General features: G+C 35.0%; 1 protein-coding gene across 1 annotated transcript; it reads right to left on the reverse strand.

Moving 5' to 3' along the window:
• Positions 1 to 2,368: 2,368 nt before the first annotated feature.
• On the reverse strand, positions 2,369 to 9,205 carry LOC131849852 (uncharacterized). Its single transcript, XM_059199981.1, has 5 exons — positions 9,078 to 9,205; positions 8,334 to 8,497; positions 7,063 to 7,202; positions 3,179 to 3,291; positions 2,369 to 2,484 (listed from the first exon to the last, which is right to left on the reverse strand). Exons 1-4 carry the CDS (start codon positions 9,164 to 9,166, stop codon positions 3,214 to 3,216), a joined length of 471 nt encoding a protein of 156 aa, XP_059055964.1. The 5' UTR covers positions 9,167 to 9,205; the 3' UTR covers positions 2,369 to 2,484; positions 3,179 to 3,213.
• Positions 9,206 to 20,843: the final 11,638 nt, after the last annotated feature.

The following is a 20,843-nucleotide window of genomic DNA, read 5'->3' on the forward strand; positions in this document are numbered from 1 at the left end:
TTCTAGAAAATACTGGTAAGACTGCTCTTTACAGTTGTTAACAAAAATAAAAAGGTTTTTATGGCGTTGGTAACAAGATTGAATGTACCATGTCTGAGTCGACGTGATGTGAAACCACTAATACTATAAACCTGAGTCAATTTTATTTATTTATATATCTAACTTTAACTTTAACCAATAACAATAATATTCATATTGTTAATACTAGATTAATTTAAAGACAAACTTGCTGTTCCTAAGTATCATTTAGAAAAATCAATGAGTCTTTTATGGGAATGGGTATAAAAATTTACAATAAGACACCAAAGGATATACTGGAATTCTGTCAAATCATATTTAATGAGCAAAGCGTATTACTCACTAAACGTTACTTGAATGACGAGCGTGCATGGCAATTGTTGTTCATATATGGGATTTTCATTTAATGTTAGACATACACACGATATGACACACCTTGTTTGGGAAACTACTCTGCTACCAAAATGTTAGGGAATTTACTCTCAGCGTCAGTTTCGTACCTGTATGGTTCTGCGGATTTCTTGGGCTTCAGGGTCTCGAAGGTATCTTCGCTAGCTTTCCAGTTTCACAGTAGGTTTCACAGTAGGTTTAACACAGTTCTAATTTATTTTAATTCACAATAAATGCGCGCGCGCGTCAAGGCCGCTGTACGGTCCGTTTGTTACTAGTTAAGGGAGGGGAAGGGAATGCGCGGGAACAGAAAACTAACGGACTCTAATATAATATAATATCTGTGCTTACGATGATACAGGGTAGATTTTGAACACACCTATACAAATATACTTTGTAAATAAATGAATTAAAAAAAAAGAAATTCAATTGAGTTTTTGCCAGTTCTTCTCAATTACATACTGAACTGGACGGTAGAGAAAAAATATAATATAAAAACTTTGACGTTCATAAGCGGCTAAAATATCCTACATGAATAAATGATTTTTGAATTTGAATTAAGGGTGACGCAGCTGGAGTCGAGTCACAACGCGTTTTCAAGGCTTTTATGGCCTGGTCCCCACCTACATGCTGACCATCTTCATGAAGGCTCCTTCATCTTCCTTCACTTCTGGCAGAAAGGGGCGTATCGGTGCTACCGTGGCAGCTTTCCGTCATCAGCGCCATGACCAGTTATTAATTTATATGTAATTAGACGGCTTCGGTCCTTTACTTCCTATGGTCATAGTGCAAACATTTGTATTCATGAGTATTTTTGTTTGTATCGGTCTGGGAATTTTCTATGTATATTTTGGATGTAATTACAAAAAATATCTAAGTATTTATATCAGTTGTCTAGTACCTACAACACAAGCTCTGCTTACTGTGGAACTAGATGGCGCTGTGTTAATTGTCCAGGGGTTATTATTATTTATTACATGTATAAGGTATTTTGTGATATAGGCTATTAGTAACCTGAAATAAATAAATAAAATAAATAAATATAAAAATATAGGAACATCTTTGTGACCAACTCCTCAGTTGCAGTGGTCTAATACATACTCTAAAGCCAATAAAGCAGTTTTAGAGTTGAAACCATTGTGCTCTTGTATATAGCTTCATTCACTCCCGGGGGGGTATAAAATCTCAAATTACATAAAATGTTGGCGTCCATTGCTGACTATGTATGTCTTCTTTTGAGTTGTGGAAATGTTTTTAAGAAGTAACTGGACTTGGTTAATGTACAATTTAATTAGAACATTTACTTACATTTTGTGTTGCTGTACTTACTTAAGAAAATTCACACAGCGCCATCTAGTCGCAATTTAAGTTGAGCTTGTGTTATGTACTAGACAACTGATATAAAAATATATACATGCTTTTTTTGTAAATACATTATCACTACATAGTATAAAACAAAGTCGCTGTCGCTGTCTGTCCGGCCCTATGTATGATTAAATGTTTAAAACTACGCAATTGATTTTGAAGCGGTTTTTTTAATACATAGTGATTCTAGAGGAAAGTTCATATATATAATACATGTACACCCGTGCGAAAACGGGGCGAGTAGCTGGTTATATATATATATATATAAAACACCCAGACCGATACAATTATATTCATGAATACAAATGTTTGTAAAGTGCAAGAAATAAATATTTTTTATAGTATATACATATATAATATACACAAGATTGGAGTGAAAGGAATTGTTAGTAATGTGGATTAATAAACCCTTTGCTATTAAAGTACTATATCAGGTTGCCTCCACGCGGTTCGCCCTAGACCCTGTTATGGCAATTGTATTAAAAAACGTTTACCACGTTTTTTTTTATTAAGTCCCCGTGATTTTTCCTAATTATACGTATAAATAATGAACGAGTCGAATTTAAAACAGTTATAATAATTATTTGTATTATATAAACTTTATATATTATACAATACAATTCTGACTTTCAATTTTGAGATGCATCCATTTTCCTTGCCTTCAATATATTCCAATCCGCTTCGTTACACCGAGCTACTGTATAGACGAGTCTGCAGGAAATTTAAACGCTTTCTTTAAAAATCATTTTTATTTCGTACTACTCTAATGCTGTTGGCCGCAGCTGGCCTTTACAGCTTCACAGAACGTTAGGGGGCGAGTGCAGATGGCACTCCAAACCCGCGGAAGGACTTATGGAGCGGCTGAAGGCCAACTCCTGCCTGACGTATATGACTTTAGTCTGAGGGTACCACTAGGGGTTCGAACCTCGGCTTAAGCCGTCGTAATTTCGATCCCCGTTTGAATTGGACGGGGGATCGATCGGAGGGGGTTTAAAAATCAATATGATGCTGTCATATTAATATTATTACTTTTGATCAAACTATCAAACTTTTATTGTTTTAACTAGATTTTGTCTGCGGCTTCGCTCGCGTTAATTTATCCCCATAGGGGTGGAATTTATCAAAATCCTTTCTTAGGGGATGCCTACGTCATAGTAGCTTTATGCATGCAAAGTCTCAGCCCGATATGTTTAAAATTGACAAAGTTTCTAAGTTTCAAAAGTGGAAACTTTCATCATCTATTTATCCCCTTGGGGGTAGAATTAATCAAAATCCTTTCGTAGCGGATGCCTACGTCATAACATCAACCTGCATACCACATTTCAGCCCGACCCATCCAGTGCTTTGGGCTGTGCGTTGATAAATCACTATGTCAGTCACCTTTGAGTTATATATATTTAGATACCTTTATTCGAAGGAATTGCATTGCATTTTTTTTCATTAGTAGGATCGTTTTCGTCTCAGCCGCTTGGTATGGTGTCGCTTGGTGCTACTTGTGCTTTGCTGAGCTTGCAAGTTCTATGATCAAAATAAAAATTTATCATAATCATTATATTAATATATAGGTAAAGCAAAAACTTTATACCCCCTTTTTAGGGGGGGGAAGGGGATTGTTAGCAATGGGAACTAGTAACTCCCATTGTTAACAATGTACCATGTTAGGTCGACCTCCACGTGGTTCCCCCTGGAAACCATCGTGATGAATTCTTGGTGAATTTGTCACGATGGGCTAACTGACCTGACCTCATGCTCATCTTGGCATCCTCCACTGGTGCCCCGCCAGCGTAAACCGTTAGCGCAGGCAGGTGCACTATTCCATTATCATACACAAAAAAAAACCCCCTTTTTAGGAAAATTGCACGAATAGAGTATGTACTTATGCCACTACACATCCATGTGGTTGTAGCCCACTCATGCACAAACGAAATATCTCCTTTGGAAAGTTTACACTCTTTCTCGAGGATATAAAAACCATCGCTCATAAGAATATCCTTCAATTCTTGTCCCTGACGGGTCCTAGGTAGGGAACTCTGAAAAAGGGCGAGCAAAATAGATCTATGTAGGTCGCAGTGCTACAAACATCTGACAATAGCCCAAACAACCCAATAAAAAAATGTACTTATTGAGACAATGGAATGGTGCACCCTCCTGCGCTAACGGTTTACGCTGGCGGAGCACCAGTGGAGGATGATAAGATGAGCATGAGGTCAGGTGAGTTAGCCCATCGTGGTAAATTCACCGTGAATTTATCACGATGATTTCCAGGGGGGAACCATTTGCGGAGGAGTATGTATGTATTTGACACACATGCATATATACTCTTTAGTTTATTGTTAAAATATATATTGAAATAAATTACTAAAGAGGTTTAAATAACTATTTTTGTTGGAGATTTCAATAATTGATACTATTATAGGAAATAGTGGGTGACATGCAAATAGCAGTAAGTAAAAATATATATTTTTTTTATAACGCAGGGGACAAACGAGCATGCGGCTCACCAGGTAAATTGCAAGTGAGTTGTCGGCCTTTTAAAAATGAATGAGCTCTTTTCTTAAAGGTTTCAATATCGTATCGTTTCGGAAATACCATTACTGGAAGGTGATTCCACAATGTGGTTGTGCGGGGCAAAAAGTATATAATTATAAAAATAACTAAGAAAATAATATTAATTAAGTACTTGTAACGATTGTTTAGTACCCACAACACATAAAACATATCGGCTTCATAATACACGTAAGTTATCCCATCCATTACTTCTGGGAGTTGAACTGGCTACCCTCCGTATGTCAGGGGTCTTACGTGTTGCCCCACAGGGGGGATTTAGAGGAGAAAATATTGTGAGAGCTCTAAACTACCTTTCAATAGCGTGTAAAATACGTGGAACAAGAAAAACTTTAGAGTAGACATTTTTTTATTTTCCTAAACTAATGTTACAAAGAAGATTGTAATGTATTAAAATATATATATTTAACACGTTGACTGTAAAGATAAGTTTTAGCAATCTAGCCTAATATATTATTTATTAAAAACACTAATTCCAGTGCACAGTTATCAAAAAGCAAGTTTCTAAAGGTACACAAACTTTAAAATGTTATTTTATTTCTTGAAATTGAATTATAGTATGATTGTATCGGACTGTGTGTGTCCTGTATATAAAAATGCATGTAAGTATTTATATCAGTTGTCTAGTACCCATAACACATGCTCTGCTTAGCTTGGGTCTAATCGTTGCTGTGTGAATTATCCAACTTCATTATTATTGTTATGCATTATTTCATTATTCGTGGTTTTCTAGCCTTGGTGGACGCAGGTAAGAAGTAGTAGCAGGTTCCCACTTTGCGTAACATCTATGATTGGTATATTGAGTTCCAGTGTATGATGATATAAGTATAAAACATTACAGCCGATGTGCTGTAATGTTTTATACTTACACATGCTCTGCTTAGCTTGGGTCTAATCGTTGCTATGTGAATTATCCAACTTCATTATTATTGTTATGCATTATTTCGTTATTCGTGGTTTTCTAGCCTTGGTGGACGCAGGTAATAAGTAGTAGCAGGTTCCCACTTTGCGTAACATCTATGATTGGTATATTGAGTTCCTGTGTATGTATTTCATCGGCTGTAGTGTTTTATACTTATATGATAAAGTAGTAACTTTATCATCAGCTTATTTGTCATTTTAAATTATTAAAAAATGTTAGTTCAATGACTACTCTAGCACTATTAGTAATCCAATGGAGCTGCTGATAGTCAATAGTCAACTAGGGGCCTGTACCTATCCGATTTTCAAGTAGTCGCATCGAATATTCTTGTAGAAAGATGGCCAGATTATGTACTTACATTATCACCGTCATTTTATTTGACGAGAACTGTGGGAATTTAGTAATGAGAATATATTGATATCACTGCCTATAATTATCATTACAACGCCTTTTTCTACTTCTTTAGGGGCCTATCCAGAAATCACGTGACAAGTAAAAGAGGTGGGGATCAACAGAGTATTTATGTATAACAATACTAACTGTGCCTGCGGCTTCACCCACGTTACATTTCATTAATATTTTTTAAGCCCATATGTTATTCTGATGCATAATCTATATTATTGTAAACTATCATCAAAATCTGATCAGTAGTTTTTGCGTGAAAGAGTAACGAACATCCATATTGAAACTATCGCGTTTATAATATTCTTAGAATTATTGAAAAAATACTCTGTAACGGGAGCGTATAGTTACTAAAATTGCGACTAACTTAATAATAACTCTGGGCAATCCACACTGAGCTATTAAATCAGAGGCTAAGTATAGCTTGTTTTATGAGTATTAAAGTTATTGCCCTATTATTACACATACAGACCACCTTTCTATTTCTATTTCTATTTCTTATATATAAAATTCTCGTGTCACAATGTTTGTTACCACACTCCTCCAAGACTTGGCTTGACTGATTCTTATGAAATTTTATATGCATATTCAGTAGGTCTGAAAATCGGCTATTATCAATTTTTTTACCCCTAAGTGTGGGTTGTCGCGTTGTCCATCCTTAACATTTTTTTTATTTTTTTATTATGTGGCATTAAATATACATACAACCCTAAATTTTCACTTTCCATCATCAACCCCTATTTTTTAATAGCGATTTTAATTTATATGACAAAACAACGTTTGCGACGTCAGCTAGTAAACTATTAGTGTGCGAAATTTCATACTCCTAAGTCCGCGCAATATTCGTGAAAAGGGGTACAAAGTTTTTGCTTCACGTATTAACACAAATCATTGTGTTAATACGTGAATATTTATGGAAATGGTATTTAGAAAACACGACGGATGAAAGACGACTGCATGCCACTGAAATACGAATGTTGAGTTGGATGTGTGGTGTGACAAGAATGGATAAGATAAAGAATGAATACATCAGAGGAAGTATGAAAGTGGCGCCGGTGTCGGAGGGGTTGAAGAGTAATCGTCTATCGTAGTATGGACATGTAATGCGTAGGAATGAAGATAATATTTTAAAGAAGATGTTACAAATGAATGTGGATGGTTATAAGGGCAGAGGAAGGCCAAAAAAGAGATGGATGGACTGTGTGAAAGATGATATGGTATGAAAGGAAGTAAATAACGCGATGACTGCGAACAGGGATGAATGGAAGAGAAAAACATATTACGTCGACCACAAATAAATGGGATAAGGAAGAAGCAGATGATGATGGTATTTAGAAAACTCACACTATAAATATCAAATCATTATAAATATCCTGTAAAATAGAAAACAAGATACACACACTAATGTTCCTCTTGACAACAATAGCCACGCCTCCTCCACGGCCGGGCTTCGCCCCCGCGGGCAGTGGTACTCGTCCCACTAGACACCTGTCCCGAGAGTAGTATGGATTGATATAATCACAGTTGTCATCTTCGGATGCTGCAAATAGTCAATATTTACAATAGATAGACCTGTGGGGGAGCAAATACTTATTAATGCCCCTTCGATCGATCCCTCGTCCAATTCAAACGGGGATCGAAATTACGACGGCCTTCAGAATAAAGTCGAACCCGTCAGGCGGGAGTTGACCTTCAGCCGCTTCCTAGGTCATTCCGCGGGTTTGGAGTGCCATCTGCACTCATATCATCCGGAGAAGCTGTAAAGGCCAGGTGCGGCCAACAGCGTTAGAGTAGTCCAAAAAAAGGGTTTTTTTATTGGATGACAATGGAATGGTCCATCCGCTTGCGCTAACGGCTTACGCTGGCGGAGCACCAGTTAATAAGATGAACATGAGGTTAAGTTAGCCCATCATAGCAAATTGACCAGGAATTTATCATCGCGTGGAGGTCATCCTAACATGATATGTTGCTAGCAATGGGGTTATTAGTACACATTACTAATAAGCCGCTTTCCCCTTAAAATTGGGAATAAGTGGTTTGTCCAATAAAACTGCAATAGCTTGGAAACCTAGTGTTGACTGTGTTTGATCGCCCAACAGTCAACACTAGGCTTCCAAGCTCCATCATATCAGCATAAAAATGGTACCATGACAGGTCAATGCGGTACCTCCTAACAATCATCGTTATTAAACCTAGTGTATATCCTACCTAGTTATTTTAAGGAAGTCCATTTCACTACCTACTCATCTCATCATCTACCCATCTCACACGTGCTAATTGTAGCGGAAATAAACAAAGTAGAATGTATATTACTTTGTTTATTTCCGCTACAATTAGCACGTGTGAGACCACAAACAGTCGCAGTTTGATCAAAGAATACTCAACAGGCCTCTAAGCTATATCCGAACTCCCAATGCCTGATGATGCCTCGTTCAGAGACGATACACGTGTCGCAATATGGATTTAGATTCCTGTACTCAAGTTTCCGCACTTAATATTTGTGGTCACATATGCAAAGAATATAAATCCATTAAATACTTATATCAAGCAGATTAAAGAAAAGGAGTCGTGTAGTATCAAGAACTAAAGAGATTGATTGAAGATCGTGGAAAAGGGCACGAGATCCACCAACAAGAGATAAATAGTAATGAAATTGCGAATGAATACTTACATTCTCTATCCTTCTCCCTGCCACTCTTCAATATACCAGGAAGTTTGTACCTAACTCTATTACTGCTTCTACTGCGACTGCGGCCGTCAGAGTCATCAGGTTCCGATTTAGAATGTAACCTGCACTTCTTCTTTTTTATGTTACCACTTTTACACTTGAGTATTCTAGAAGATATTTTATGTAAAGCTTAAGCTGTCAACTGTTTACTATTCAGGTAAACAGCTGGCCGCTTAATGGTAAGTTATATCCGTCAGCTACATACGAGTACATATGACGGCCTTGACGGTCTAGCGGTGTAGCATATAGGTTGACTTCAGATGGTCGCGAGTTCGATTCAAAATAAAAATGATTTTTTTAATCTCTGCACTAACTATTACCACTAACTGTTTTAACGGGACTTTCATTCGCAGATAGCTAAAATTATAAAGAGAACCTTAGGTTACTTTTATTTTAAAAATTGTACTTATCATCTTTATATATAAAAATTAAGTGTCACATTGTTCGTTCGCGATGGACTTCTAAACAACTAAACCGATTGCAAATTTGATTTGCACATTGTATGCAATTTGATCCAACTTGAAAGATATGATAGCTTACATCTCAATTTATAGTCGCAATATGCAAAATTATTGCAAATTATTTGTCTATTATTAGCCACAGCAACGCGTGGCCGGGTCTGCTAGTTATAAGGAAAATTCCAAGCGGACGAAATCGCGGGCAAAAGTTATAATAAAAATAACTTACGAAAGTTTCTTCTTCTTCTTTGTATTCTCAATAGAGCTAGACGTGTCATCAGTTTCAGAATCTATATACAAATGCGAAAATTTACCCATTTTTGTGAGACGAATCAGTACTGCGTGATGAATTGATGCTGTGATGATATGATAGTGATGATTAGCTGATGACATCCATTTTTTTAATAACTATATATATCCTACATTTTTCAGGATTATTAAGTTTGCTGATAAACTAGTTATACATAGGTTGGCTTTGTTTTTTAAGTGTCAATGAATAGTATTTTTTTTTATTGGATTAATAAACAGGTCATATTTCTTACATATTAAATTAATAGAAATAATCTTTATTCAAATAAACTCATTACAAGCACTTTTCAATAGTCATATTTTGATTCTACCACTCATTCGGAATGCAGATTCATCACAAGAAGAATGAGCAAGAAACTTGTGTGTTGCTCTTTTGAAAACAGAGTAAGAGGCATGTGATAATCAACATAGAAATCGCTACGCACTCATTATTAGTGTAATCAGATAATATTGTCAGTGCTATGGATTTAAAGTTTTTCTATTAAAAACATTATTATCGTTAACGAATTCTTCAATTTTATACTAAGCTTTTTGCAAAGGAAATGTTTTATTTGACATTTAAATCTTTTTTCTGGTAGATTTATAACAGACTCTGAAATTTTATTGTAAAAGCTATATGTTAATCATTATATTAATACGTGAAGGAAAAACTTTGTACCCCTTTTTACGAAAATTGCGCAAATGGAAGAGTATTAAATTTCACACACTTACAGTATATACTATGTAGTTATATCCGCGACTTCGTCCACTTAAAAGAGTGACCTTGACCAAATAATGAAATGTGTAGTAGTCTAACAATAAAAGTCAAATAAAAAAGTTTCATCGTTATTGAAACTCAATCAACAGCCTAAGAAATAAGTTTCAAGCTTCTAGTTTTGAAAATGACGATACCTCCATACAATATTTGATTTCCCTTTCAACCCCTTACAACCCTTTTTTCGTAATAAAAATTAGTATCTCCTTTCTCAGTGTCTAGACTGATCTGTGTTTGGTACACATTTCATTCAAATCGGTTTAGTAATTTTGGCGTTAAAGTGCGACAGACAGACTTACGTTCGCATTTATACATTATAATATTAGTATGTAATATTATGTTATCTGTGATATTAGTAAGCATTCTCGTTCATTCATCTACTAACGAAGCACTGAAAAGCTTTCAAAATAAATTAAATAAATATTATAATAAAGAAAAAAGATGAGAAAATGTCTGTGGAAAAATTTTAATATAAAAAATAAAAAAAATTATTAAAAAAGAAGCTTGCGCTTTCAAAATAAACTGAATTTCAAGAATTTTAATATTTTGAAAAAAGAACAACCCTACCAAACCAGCGCTTGGTTCCGTGCAAAACTCGCGAAATCATTGAATGGAGTAATCAAAAGAATTAGAAGCGATTCTAAATTTAGTGGCATAAATGATATGACCATTTATTTTTATCAAAGTGGGACACTAACTGTTTTCTTTTCGGACTTTTTTTTTATAACACAGAGGACAAACGATCATGCGGCTCACCTGATTGTAAGTGATTATTGGGCGGCACCCATGAGCACCCGCAACACCAGGGGAATTGCAATTACGTTGTCGGCCTTTTAAAAGGGAATAAGCTCTTTTCTTGAAGGCTTCAATATCGTATCGGTTCGGAAAACCTTTGCTGGAAGGTGATTCCACAATGTGGTTATGCGTGGCTAAAAGTAAACTACTCTAATGCTGTTGGCAGCAGCTGGCCATTACAGCTTCAGCGGACCATAGAGAACGAGTGCAGATGGCACTCCAAGCCCGCGGAAGAACTTATGGAGCGGTTGAAGGCCAACTCCCACCTGACGGATACGACTTTAGTCTGAGAGTACCGCTAGGGATTTGAACCTCGGCTCGGCATTGTCCCCGAAGACGGGAAACGGCCTGATGGTATGACCCTGGTCCTGTGGAAACTCGGAAAATGTTTAGTACGGGATGCCACGTGTGTGGATACATTGGCACCAAGTTATGTGTCTGGATCATCATCATAATTTTAAAAAGACAAATATATACGAATCAGGTGTCGTATTGGTTTTTACCATTTGCCGTAAAGAAAGTTGGGCCCATGGAGCCAGGAAGCCAAATTGTTTTTAATATATATTTCAGCGGGGCTCATCGAGGTTACTTGTGACCCGAGAGCTGGTAGCTACTTTGTCCAAAGGTTAAGTATGGCCATTCAAAGAGGCAACGCTGCCAGTATCTTGGGTACGCTGTCGAGGCAGCGTACCCAAGATACTGTCTCGGGTTCGCTGCCTCGATGTACCGCGTTGGATTACAATGATTGTTTTTTGTGATTGTTTATAATAGTCATACTCTATTTTAATAATTGCCAAATGAAATTCTAAATGTAGATCTGAGAATAGGTTATTATCAATTGTTTATACCCCAAACGATTAGGGTAGTCCTCTACTCTTCTTTATTAACAAAAAAATATAAAAAATTTTTATGTTTCGCCTTTAAAAAATACATAGATACAATCCCAAATTGTCAGCCTTCTACCATCTACCAATATTAATTATTACAGATATTATAATAAACTAGCTGTCCCAGCAAACGTTATTTTGCCATATAAATTAATATTGCACTTAAAAAATAGGGGTTGCTGATAGAAGGGTGAAAATTTAAAGTTGTATGTATTTTTTAATGCCTGTAAATTTATAATAAAAATTTTTTTTGGGGTGAGCCACCCTTAACTCTTAGGTGTTAAGAATTAGTTACAAACCTATTCTCAGACTTACTGAATATGCATATAAAAATTAATCAAAATCGGTCAAGCGTAGGAGGACTATAAACACGAAACTCGAAATTTTTATGTATTAGATTATACAAAACATGACGTTAGTCTATTTATTTGTTTATGGTCAATGGGAAAGACAAATTCAAACCGGGATTGTCCCGCCTAAACCAGGATGCGTAGTCACATTATGTATAACTGGAATAATTTAAAAAGTCGTCCGCTTGTGTATTCAAACAAGGTGTTCCGTATTAATTGGCCGAAACTTATTTGATACAGAAGTTCTTTTGTTTTAATAGAATTATTTGTTTTAAGTCGAGTTAACGCAATCGAGATTTGTTAGTATTTCATTAAAGACTATTGTTAACGACAGCAGCCCACGGTTTATTATCAAGAGAGAAACAAAAAAGAAGGTTTTTTTACTGTACACAATAACGAATTTATTATTGCTATCTATATATATACATATACATATATATAGAGAGAGAGAGAGAGCGAGAAAGAATAAAAATTAAAAAAGGTTGTTTATTGCCTTTTATGTTTTTCTTATCTGTGCACAATAATGATTTTATTATTATTATTATCTATAAAAATATATATATAGAGAAAAAGTTTTTTTTTTGTATTTGATTTATTTCTTCTCAAACTTTTTTTATTGCCTATGTTTTGTTTCTGCTCTGTACACAATAATGATTTTATTAATATTATAAAACAAAGATAAAGTGGTGATTATTTACTAAATGTGCGTGGAATAGACGACAAATGACGTATGTCCATACAAACTTTCATCCCGATAAGAGTAAATTTTTTATTAACTTTGAATGTTATATTTCATTTGACGACCTCGGTGGTCTAGCGGTCTAGCACACCGCTTTACGACCGATGGTCGCGGGTTCGATTCCTCGCACGGCACAAACATTTGTATTCATGAGTATTATTGTTTGTATCGGTCTGGGTGTTTTCTATGTATAATGTGTATGTATTAGTAAAAATATCTATGTACTTGCATCAGTTATGTAGTACCCGTAACACAAGCTTTAGATAGCTTAACTTGGGTCTAGATGGCGCTGTATGAATTATCCTGAGATTATTATTACTATTATTTGTTATTGTTAACGACAGCAGCCGTTGATTGTCAAGAAAGAAAGTAAGAAAGATGTTTTTTATTACCAACTATTTATTTGTTGTGCGCATTCACAATTAGGCGTTTTTATTTATGTAGATTTTAATTAGTATGTACTAATTAAAATCTACATAAATAAAAACCCCAAGAATATGAAAACATCCTGAGACTTTTGAACATAATAGAAAAATATTAAATACTACCTGTGCCCGGGCACAGGTTCACTCACTTAAAATTTATAGCCCATATTTTATTCTGAAGCTATATTACTGTGAAGTTTAATCAAAATCTGTTCAATAGTTTTAGTGTGAAACAGTAACAAATATCGATCCATACTCACGAACTTTGGCGTTTATAATATAAATAAGATAAAAGAAAATCGTTACCTAGGTATAACAGTAAATTCTCTGATAAGTCAGTTGGTAAGATAAGATACTAGTACTGATTAACTATTGAAATTAGATATTGATTATTATTTTTTTGTATATAAGTGGACGTAAATATAATATTGTCACAGTTCGACGCAATTCCGTGTGTGAAATTAGAATCAAGAACAAAACGGTTTTTACAATGACCGACGCTGAAATCATTGCGGAAATTAGAAAAAAACGAGAACTATGGGATGGGAATCATCCTCTACACAATAATAAGCAGGTAATTGCTGCTTCATGGAGGGATATTAAGGAGGAGTTGGATGTAAATGGTATATTTTTATTATATTATTCATATTTATTATACTAATAATAATCTCAAGACAATTAACACAGCGCTATCTAGACCCAAGTTAAGCTAGTTAAAGCTTATGTTATTATAATAATAATAATAATAAATACTCCATCAAGAACTTGCTCTGAAGTACGGCCTCGCGAATGAGAGGTTGCCGTACTATAAGTACGAGCCCCATCCGGTCCTCGAAAGCGACAGCGTCAGGCTCTACTGGGACCGATCCATCATCACGGACAGGACCGTTCTTGCGAACAAACCTGATATCGTGGTGATGGATCGGGCACTCTCGAGGGTGTTTTTGGTGGACATCACCATACCGCATGACGAGAACCTCTTGAAAGCCGAAACTGAGAAAAAGAGAAAATATCTCGACCTGGCTCACGAGGTGACCGAAATGTGGGGGGTGATGTCCACCGAAATCATTCCAATCGTTATATCGGTGAACGGTCTTATCCCAACCAGTCTGGAGCAACATCTCAGACGGTTGGGATTCCGAGGCGGCTCACTCCCGGGAAAGATGCAGAAAGCGGTGCTCTTAGATTCTGCCCGCATTGTACGCCGGTTTCTCTCCCTGGGGCCCTGAACCCCGGCCGACTGTGCTTCTGCCGGGGGTATGTTGCCATCTCCTCTCCTTGAGAGGGGAGATGACAATTTTTGGATAAAAATAGTAATAATAATAATAATAATAATAAACTTTATTCATAAATGCACGGTACAATTAAATATAGTTAGCCCTGGCTTTCGATTTAGGTGAACCTGTGCCACGAAAACCAGTTCCCTCTAACATTCTGTAAACATTTTTTGGTACATCTGCAGTTGTACTATATAAAGGAATGAAAAAAAAAACTTAAATACTTTTGAATACAAAAAAAAATGTATAAAAGAGACGCTATTCTTTTTGACATACTAGATTGTACTGAACTTTTATTTAACACAGTGTAGAGAGAAAAAAAAATCAAAGTAATGAGTATACAAGAAAAATGAGGAAAAGAAAAAAAAAATTATAGAGTCCATTTGTTTGATTAGGAGTATGGGTATGTGGGTAAGTTATGGGTACTAGGTAGCTGATACAAATACATAGATAGGTTTAGTGGTTTAGCACATCGCTTAACTTCCGACGGTCACGGGTTCGATTCCGCGCACGGTGAAAACATTTGCATTCATGAGTATGATTGTTTGTATCGGTCTGGGTGTTTTCTATGTATATTATGTATTTATTTACAAAATATATAATAGGGGTTAATGTATGAATTTGCCGTTCTATAGTAATAGATATTTTGAATTAACATGAAACTTTCATGGTGTAATATTTACGAGTGAAACATTTTTCAAAGGATACATATGAGATCCTTTTTAAAAAATGTGCAACATTCAATTTTCATCTTTCAGTTTTTTTTTATTATGAAAGATGACTACTTCGAAAATCGAAGAATTCGATTTTTCTGTACTATATATAATATGAATGTATTATGCTTTAAACCTTTCACTTGAATTCAAATTCAAATTCAACAACATATCTTTATTCATGTAGGTCTATTATAGACTTTTATGATATGTCAAATCTACCGTCAGTTCGCAATGATTTCGAGATGAGAAGAACTGACAAAAACTCAGCTCGTATTCTTTTCAAATAAATGTTGTACATGTTTACAAAAACGCAGATTAATTTGTAAATTCAAATTGGGAGAATAGAGTGACCACCAGCATATGCTATTGCCAAAGCAAAATGTCTGATCAGTGATCATAACCCGAACAGACCAGTCCCCACAAGCAGCACACGTTCACTAGTATGACGGATAACATGAATGTTGCTGAAAACTGCGTAATTTAAAAGATATAAGAGTACAGACAGCGGCGATGATATTGTTTTATAGTTTACTAGCTACTCGCCCCGACTTCGCCCGAATATACATGTATTATATATATATAAACCTACCTCTTGAATCACTCTATCTGTTAAAAAAACCGCTTCAAAATCCGTTGCGTAGTTTTAACGATTTAAGCATACATAGGGACGGACAGACTGCGGAGTGACTAGCTGACTCGCACGACTTCGTCCACTTATCATTGTATATCGCCCAATTTACTTATCTTTTAAATTACAGCCTATATGTTATTCTGATGTACAAGCTAAGTAACTGTAAAGTTTCATCAAGATCCGTCCATTAGTTTTTGCGTGAAAGAGTAACAAACAGCCATCCATACTCACAATCTTTCGCGTTTATAATATAATTAAGATTAAGACTAAAGTGTTTGCAGTTTCTATTAAGAAAGTCTATTCAATTTAAACATAATTTGGTTTTCTTTTGCCCGCTGTATGGAACTAACGTTTATTACGATTTTATAATATTAGTAAAATTATAAAGAATTTTATTTTTATTTCAGTTGGAGACTTGAAAGAAGTGTGGCATGATTCTCAAAAAAGATATCGCCAGGAATTAACTAAAAACGTTGAACATGTAGAGAAATATGGTACAAAAAGATATTCCAATTGGGCGAATTATGACCGCATGAATTTCATGAAGAGGGAAGTGTTGGGTACTAGTGGAAGTCTACAGAAACGAAGAGAGTTAAATGCTATAGCGAGAAGGCGAAACGATCAAAATATTGTCTGTAAGAAGGAAGTGACAACTACTGTACGTTATCGCGAGGAATACCGTTACGATTCAGATTAGTCATAAATATTGACAATTATTCCGGAAATTCTCTTAGATGCATACTAGTAAAGAAATAAATGTACAAATTTAACATAGCTTTTTATTCAAAACTAGTAACGCAATCTGACCTCTTATTAAAACATTAAACATCCTTCCATTGCCATGTATGTATATTATGTCCAATTTACACTAGTCCGAGTGGGCAGGGAAGTGAGCACAGAAGTGAGCAGCGCGAGAGTGGAAACACTTCCCATGCCATTGACGCTGCCACTCGCGCTGCCCGGCGCTCCGTCGATTGTCGGTTTTACGTGCGCGAGTCAAAGGACTGGCAGCACGAGTGGCAGCGTGAGGGGGCTGAATGTAAAAACACGAGCTCTCGCGCAGTTGTCGCCCGGCAATATTTCTGACAGCGCGAGTAGCAGGGGAAGCGGCTGAAAGACATTTATATAGGTATTTGTAAGGGAACATCCTGACTATTTTAAGAAATTAACAGACAACACTGCTAGTAACGAGACCTAATGACAAACTATACACACCAATGTGTCGATTAGACTTACATAAGAGAAATGTATAGCAATCAAAGTGAACAACAATCTTCCAAGAGAGATTAAAGAACTGAGAACTCATACGTTATTCAAACGCAAACTAAAGAATTGGCTGTCACTTGGTAATTTTACAGTGTCCAAGAATATTTAAGTAACACAAACACCTTCACGTAATTTACATGCCTGTATAGTAAATATTGCTGATCAATCAATTTCATGTAACATCATATATATATAACTCAAAGGTGACTGACATAGTGATCTATCAACGCACAGCCCAAACCACTGGACGGATCAGGCTGAAATTTGGCATGCAGATAGATGTTATGACGTAGGTATCCTCTAAGAAAATATTTTGATTAATTCTACCCCTAAGGGGATAAAATAGGGGATGAAATTGTATGAAACTTTGTCAATTTTAAACCGATTGAGCTGATACTTTGCATGCACAATGCTACTGTGTCGTAGGCATCCCCTAAGAAAGGATTTTGATAAATTCCACCCCTAAGGGGATAAATTAACGCGAGCGAAGCCGTGGGCAAAAGCTAGTTAATTATAATACTGTACCAATATTTCGCAAATAAATTAAATCATTTCAATTCTGTTGACGATAAATTGTACGACAAAAATATCTGAAACATCTAATTACGCTAGTCCCATTCAATAGGCATCAGATAACTAAATGATGTTTAAATTAAATTGACTTATATAATAGTAACTATAAACAGTTTAGTATCTAAATCCACAGATAAGATATTATCATTACCTTAATCTTATCAATTAATGTCATAAACGCGAAAGTTTATGAGTATGGATGTTTGTTACTCTTTCACGCAAAAACAACTGAACGGATTTTGATGAAAATTTACAGTGATTTAATTATTTTATTTATTTATTTATTTGAGCGACCAACAAGACACACTTTGAGGTTACAATTATTATCACTTCAACAAAAAGTTCAGGTATATAGTGTTGACTTAATTACTGGTTGCCACGGCATGCGTAAATGTATACAGAAGTTTATATATATATATATATATATATAAACACCTCTTTGGGCACTTTGTTGATCACGCCACAACCTAAACACTTGCTGATTCCACCTTTTGCACTGAATAACTTGACTCCTATCGCGTATATCTCAGGCGGTATGGCAACGTCGCATTCTATTTTGCGATGTGGCCATATATATTCGTCGATAGTACGATATACTCGACACATTTTTTACTAATAATTCGTGCATGACTGGCTCCGAACGGCTAAATTTTTGGTATACACAAAGACTTTTTGGCTCTGAATATATTTCAAAAATCAATTAATTATGTTGATCACTTTATATACTCGTCCATACTGCGATACTTACTTTCATCCGAATATATATAGATACCGTAACGGTCTATTAATTATGAATTTATTAATTTACTAATGTAGATATTTTATATTCGCAATGCTCCATACATGCAAGCTCCAGCAACGGTGGAGGCAGGGTCCCCCCTGCACCGTACACCGCACCCCGCGTACACAAACAAATTAGATATTTTTTGAATACACAAAGACTTTTTGGCTCTGTATATATATTTCAAAAATCAATTAATTATGTTGATCACTTTATATACTGGTCCTTACTGCGATACTTATTTTAATCCGAATATATATAGATACCGTAACGGTCTATCAATTATGAATCTAATCTAGATATTTTATATTCGCAATGCTCCATACATGCAAGCTCCAGCAACGGTGGAGGCAGGGGGAGCACCGTACACCGCACCCCGCGCACACAAACAAATTAGAATAAATTAAATTCATAAGATTATTTATATATTTCGACTGCCTCGGTGGTCACACCGCTTTACATCCGATGGTCGTGGGTTCGATTTCTCGCACGGTGCAAACAATTGTACTCATCGGTCATCGATTGTTTTTATCGGTCTGGGTGTTTTATATGTATATTATATATGTATTTACAAAATAAAAATATCTATTTATATCAGTTCAGTATCAGTCTGTGTTAATTGTCCAGGGCTATTTATTATATTTTTATAAACGGTTATCTTTTTCCATCGCACCGCTCGCTATCGACAGTGAATTCATAGAAATGTCACTCTAAAAACAAAAATAGTTTTGTGTTTTGTATTTCAAATACTAAATGCAAAATAGGTATTTTCAGAATACTTTTTCAAAATAAAGTACCTTTTGAATTTTTGTCTAAACCTCAGATATTTTATTTATTTTAGGTATATCAATCATTACATAGTGTAGTATAAAACAAAGTCGCTGTCGCATCTAACAGTACATAAACAAAGAAAGAAGACTTTTTCTGATACCGTAACGGCCTATCAATTATGAATTTATTATACCTAAAAGATTTTTTATATTTTCAATGCTACATACATTGTAATATCCGCCTCTATTCATTGTAACGGTGGAGGGACGAAATAGTTGAATAAAACTGAATAAGCAGTTGCTCCACTCTATAGGTACTGCGTCGTCGTCGTATGCTGTTCATTTTTTCACTCGTTTTGGCGCCAAGAGAGGGTCACATAGTCGTGGTCAAGTTAAGAACTTATAATTTAATTTTGATAACAATAGATACAAGTAAAAAGTAGGTATTATATTAATGTACGTAAGTACTGTACTTAAAAATATTTATTCTTTATTGTACATTTGAAAAACTTAACACTTAACACTAGTACACGTACATACTGCCATTTTCTCTTAAAGACATCCAGAGAAGCACTATTTATCAAATACGCGGGGTGCACTGACCTTTGACCTTATAACAGCCGATTCGCGCGTAACGAATTACATTGCTACTTTTTAGTATTTTATAGTGGATATTTCACTATAAAATATTATTATTTCTTTAGATTATGACATAATAACATAGTTTACATGATTTTAAGGGAAACATACGATAAAAAAAATTCCCGTAAAATGTAAAAGATAAAAAATGGTTATTGTTGGTTATCCTTAAGACATCTCAAAGCACTAGACAATACGCATTTTCATTAAACAGTATTGTATTTTTTTTATTTATTTAACTTTAATGCACAAAAAAATTTGTACCTGTGGCGGACTTAATATTTTGCCGCGTTATTTACCAGGCAACCATGAGTGGTGCAGCGAAAGATTATTGGCGGTGCACTAATATAAATAAGAAATGTCAAAAAAAAAGATTTATAAAGATAAGCAAAATATACATTTCTATAACAATATACATACATATTATGTATATAACCCATAAATGTATAAATAAATACATAATGATCCGATAATCAAATTATAAGTACAGTCTCAAATTGAAAGTAAGAAAAACAGAAAATATAGAGAGAACTATAGGGATATAACAGAAAGATGTGAAAAAAGGAGAAGGACAGTAAAAAAGTTACAAATTTAAATAATGTTCCCGCAATTTCTGTTTAAATGAATTTATTACATTATTATATATATTAGGCATACGACTAGCCTTATGACTGTTACTTTTTTTTAATCTATACATCTATACATGTAAATAAAATTGGAGTGTCTGTTTGTAATATTGAAATAACCGTTTTTTACTACTTGCATATGAATATAAATACGGTACATACACCAAAATAACATATTTTACAAGTTTTGTCTGTCTGTCTGTCTGTTTGTTCCGGCTAATCTCTGAAATAGCTGGACCGATTTTGACGGGACTTTTTTTGGCAAGTAGCTGATGTAATAAGGAGTAACTTACGCTACTGTTATTTTAGAAAAATAAAATAAAATTTCACGCGGACGAAGTCGCTGGGGCCAGCTAGTCTATAGATATACCGAGATTTAATATTTAAGTTGCTATTATGTTGTTGACAAAATTTTACTGTAATGTTACTATTACGTTATCCTACACAATTTGTATTA

This window comes from Achroia grisella, unplaced genomic scaffold (assembly GCF_030625045.1).
Source record: "Achroia grisella isolate CSIRO2021 unplaced genomic scaffold, CSIRO_AGI_Agris_v1 utg660, whole genome shotgun sequence".
Classification (NCBI taxonomy): Eukaryota; Metazoa; Arthropoda; class Insecta; order Lepidoptera; family Pyralidae; genus Achroia; species Achroia grisella.

What these genes read in the sequence shown, in the direction of transcription:
- LOC131849852 (XM_059199981.1), bottom strand. Translation starts at nt 9,166, where the DNA reads ATGGGTAAATTTTCGCATTTGTATATAGATTCTGAAACTGATGACACG. An exon ending in AAGAAGAAGAAGAAACTTTC is followed by an intron (nt 8,498 to 9,077) that starts GTAAGTTATTTT and finishes AATATCTTCTAG; the next exon opens with AATACTCAAGTGTAAAAGTG. An exon ending in TTGTCAAGAGGAACATTAGT is followed by an intron (nt 3,292 to 7,062) that starts GTGTGTATCTTG and finishes TTTTGATCATAG; the next exon opens with AACTTGCAAGCTCAGCAAAG.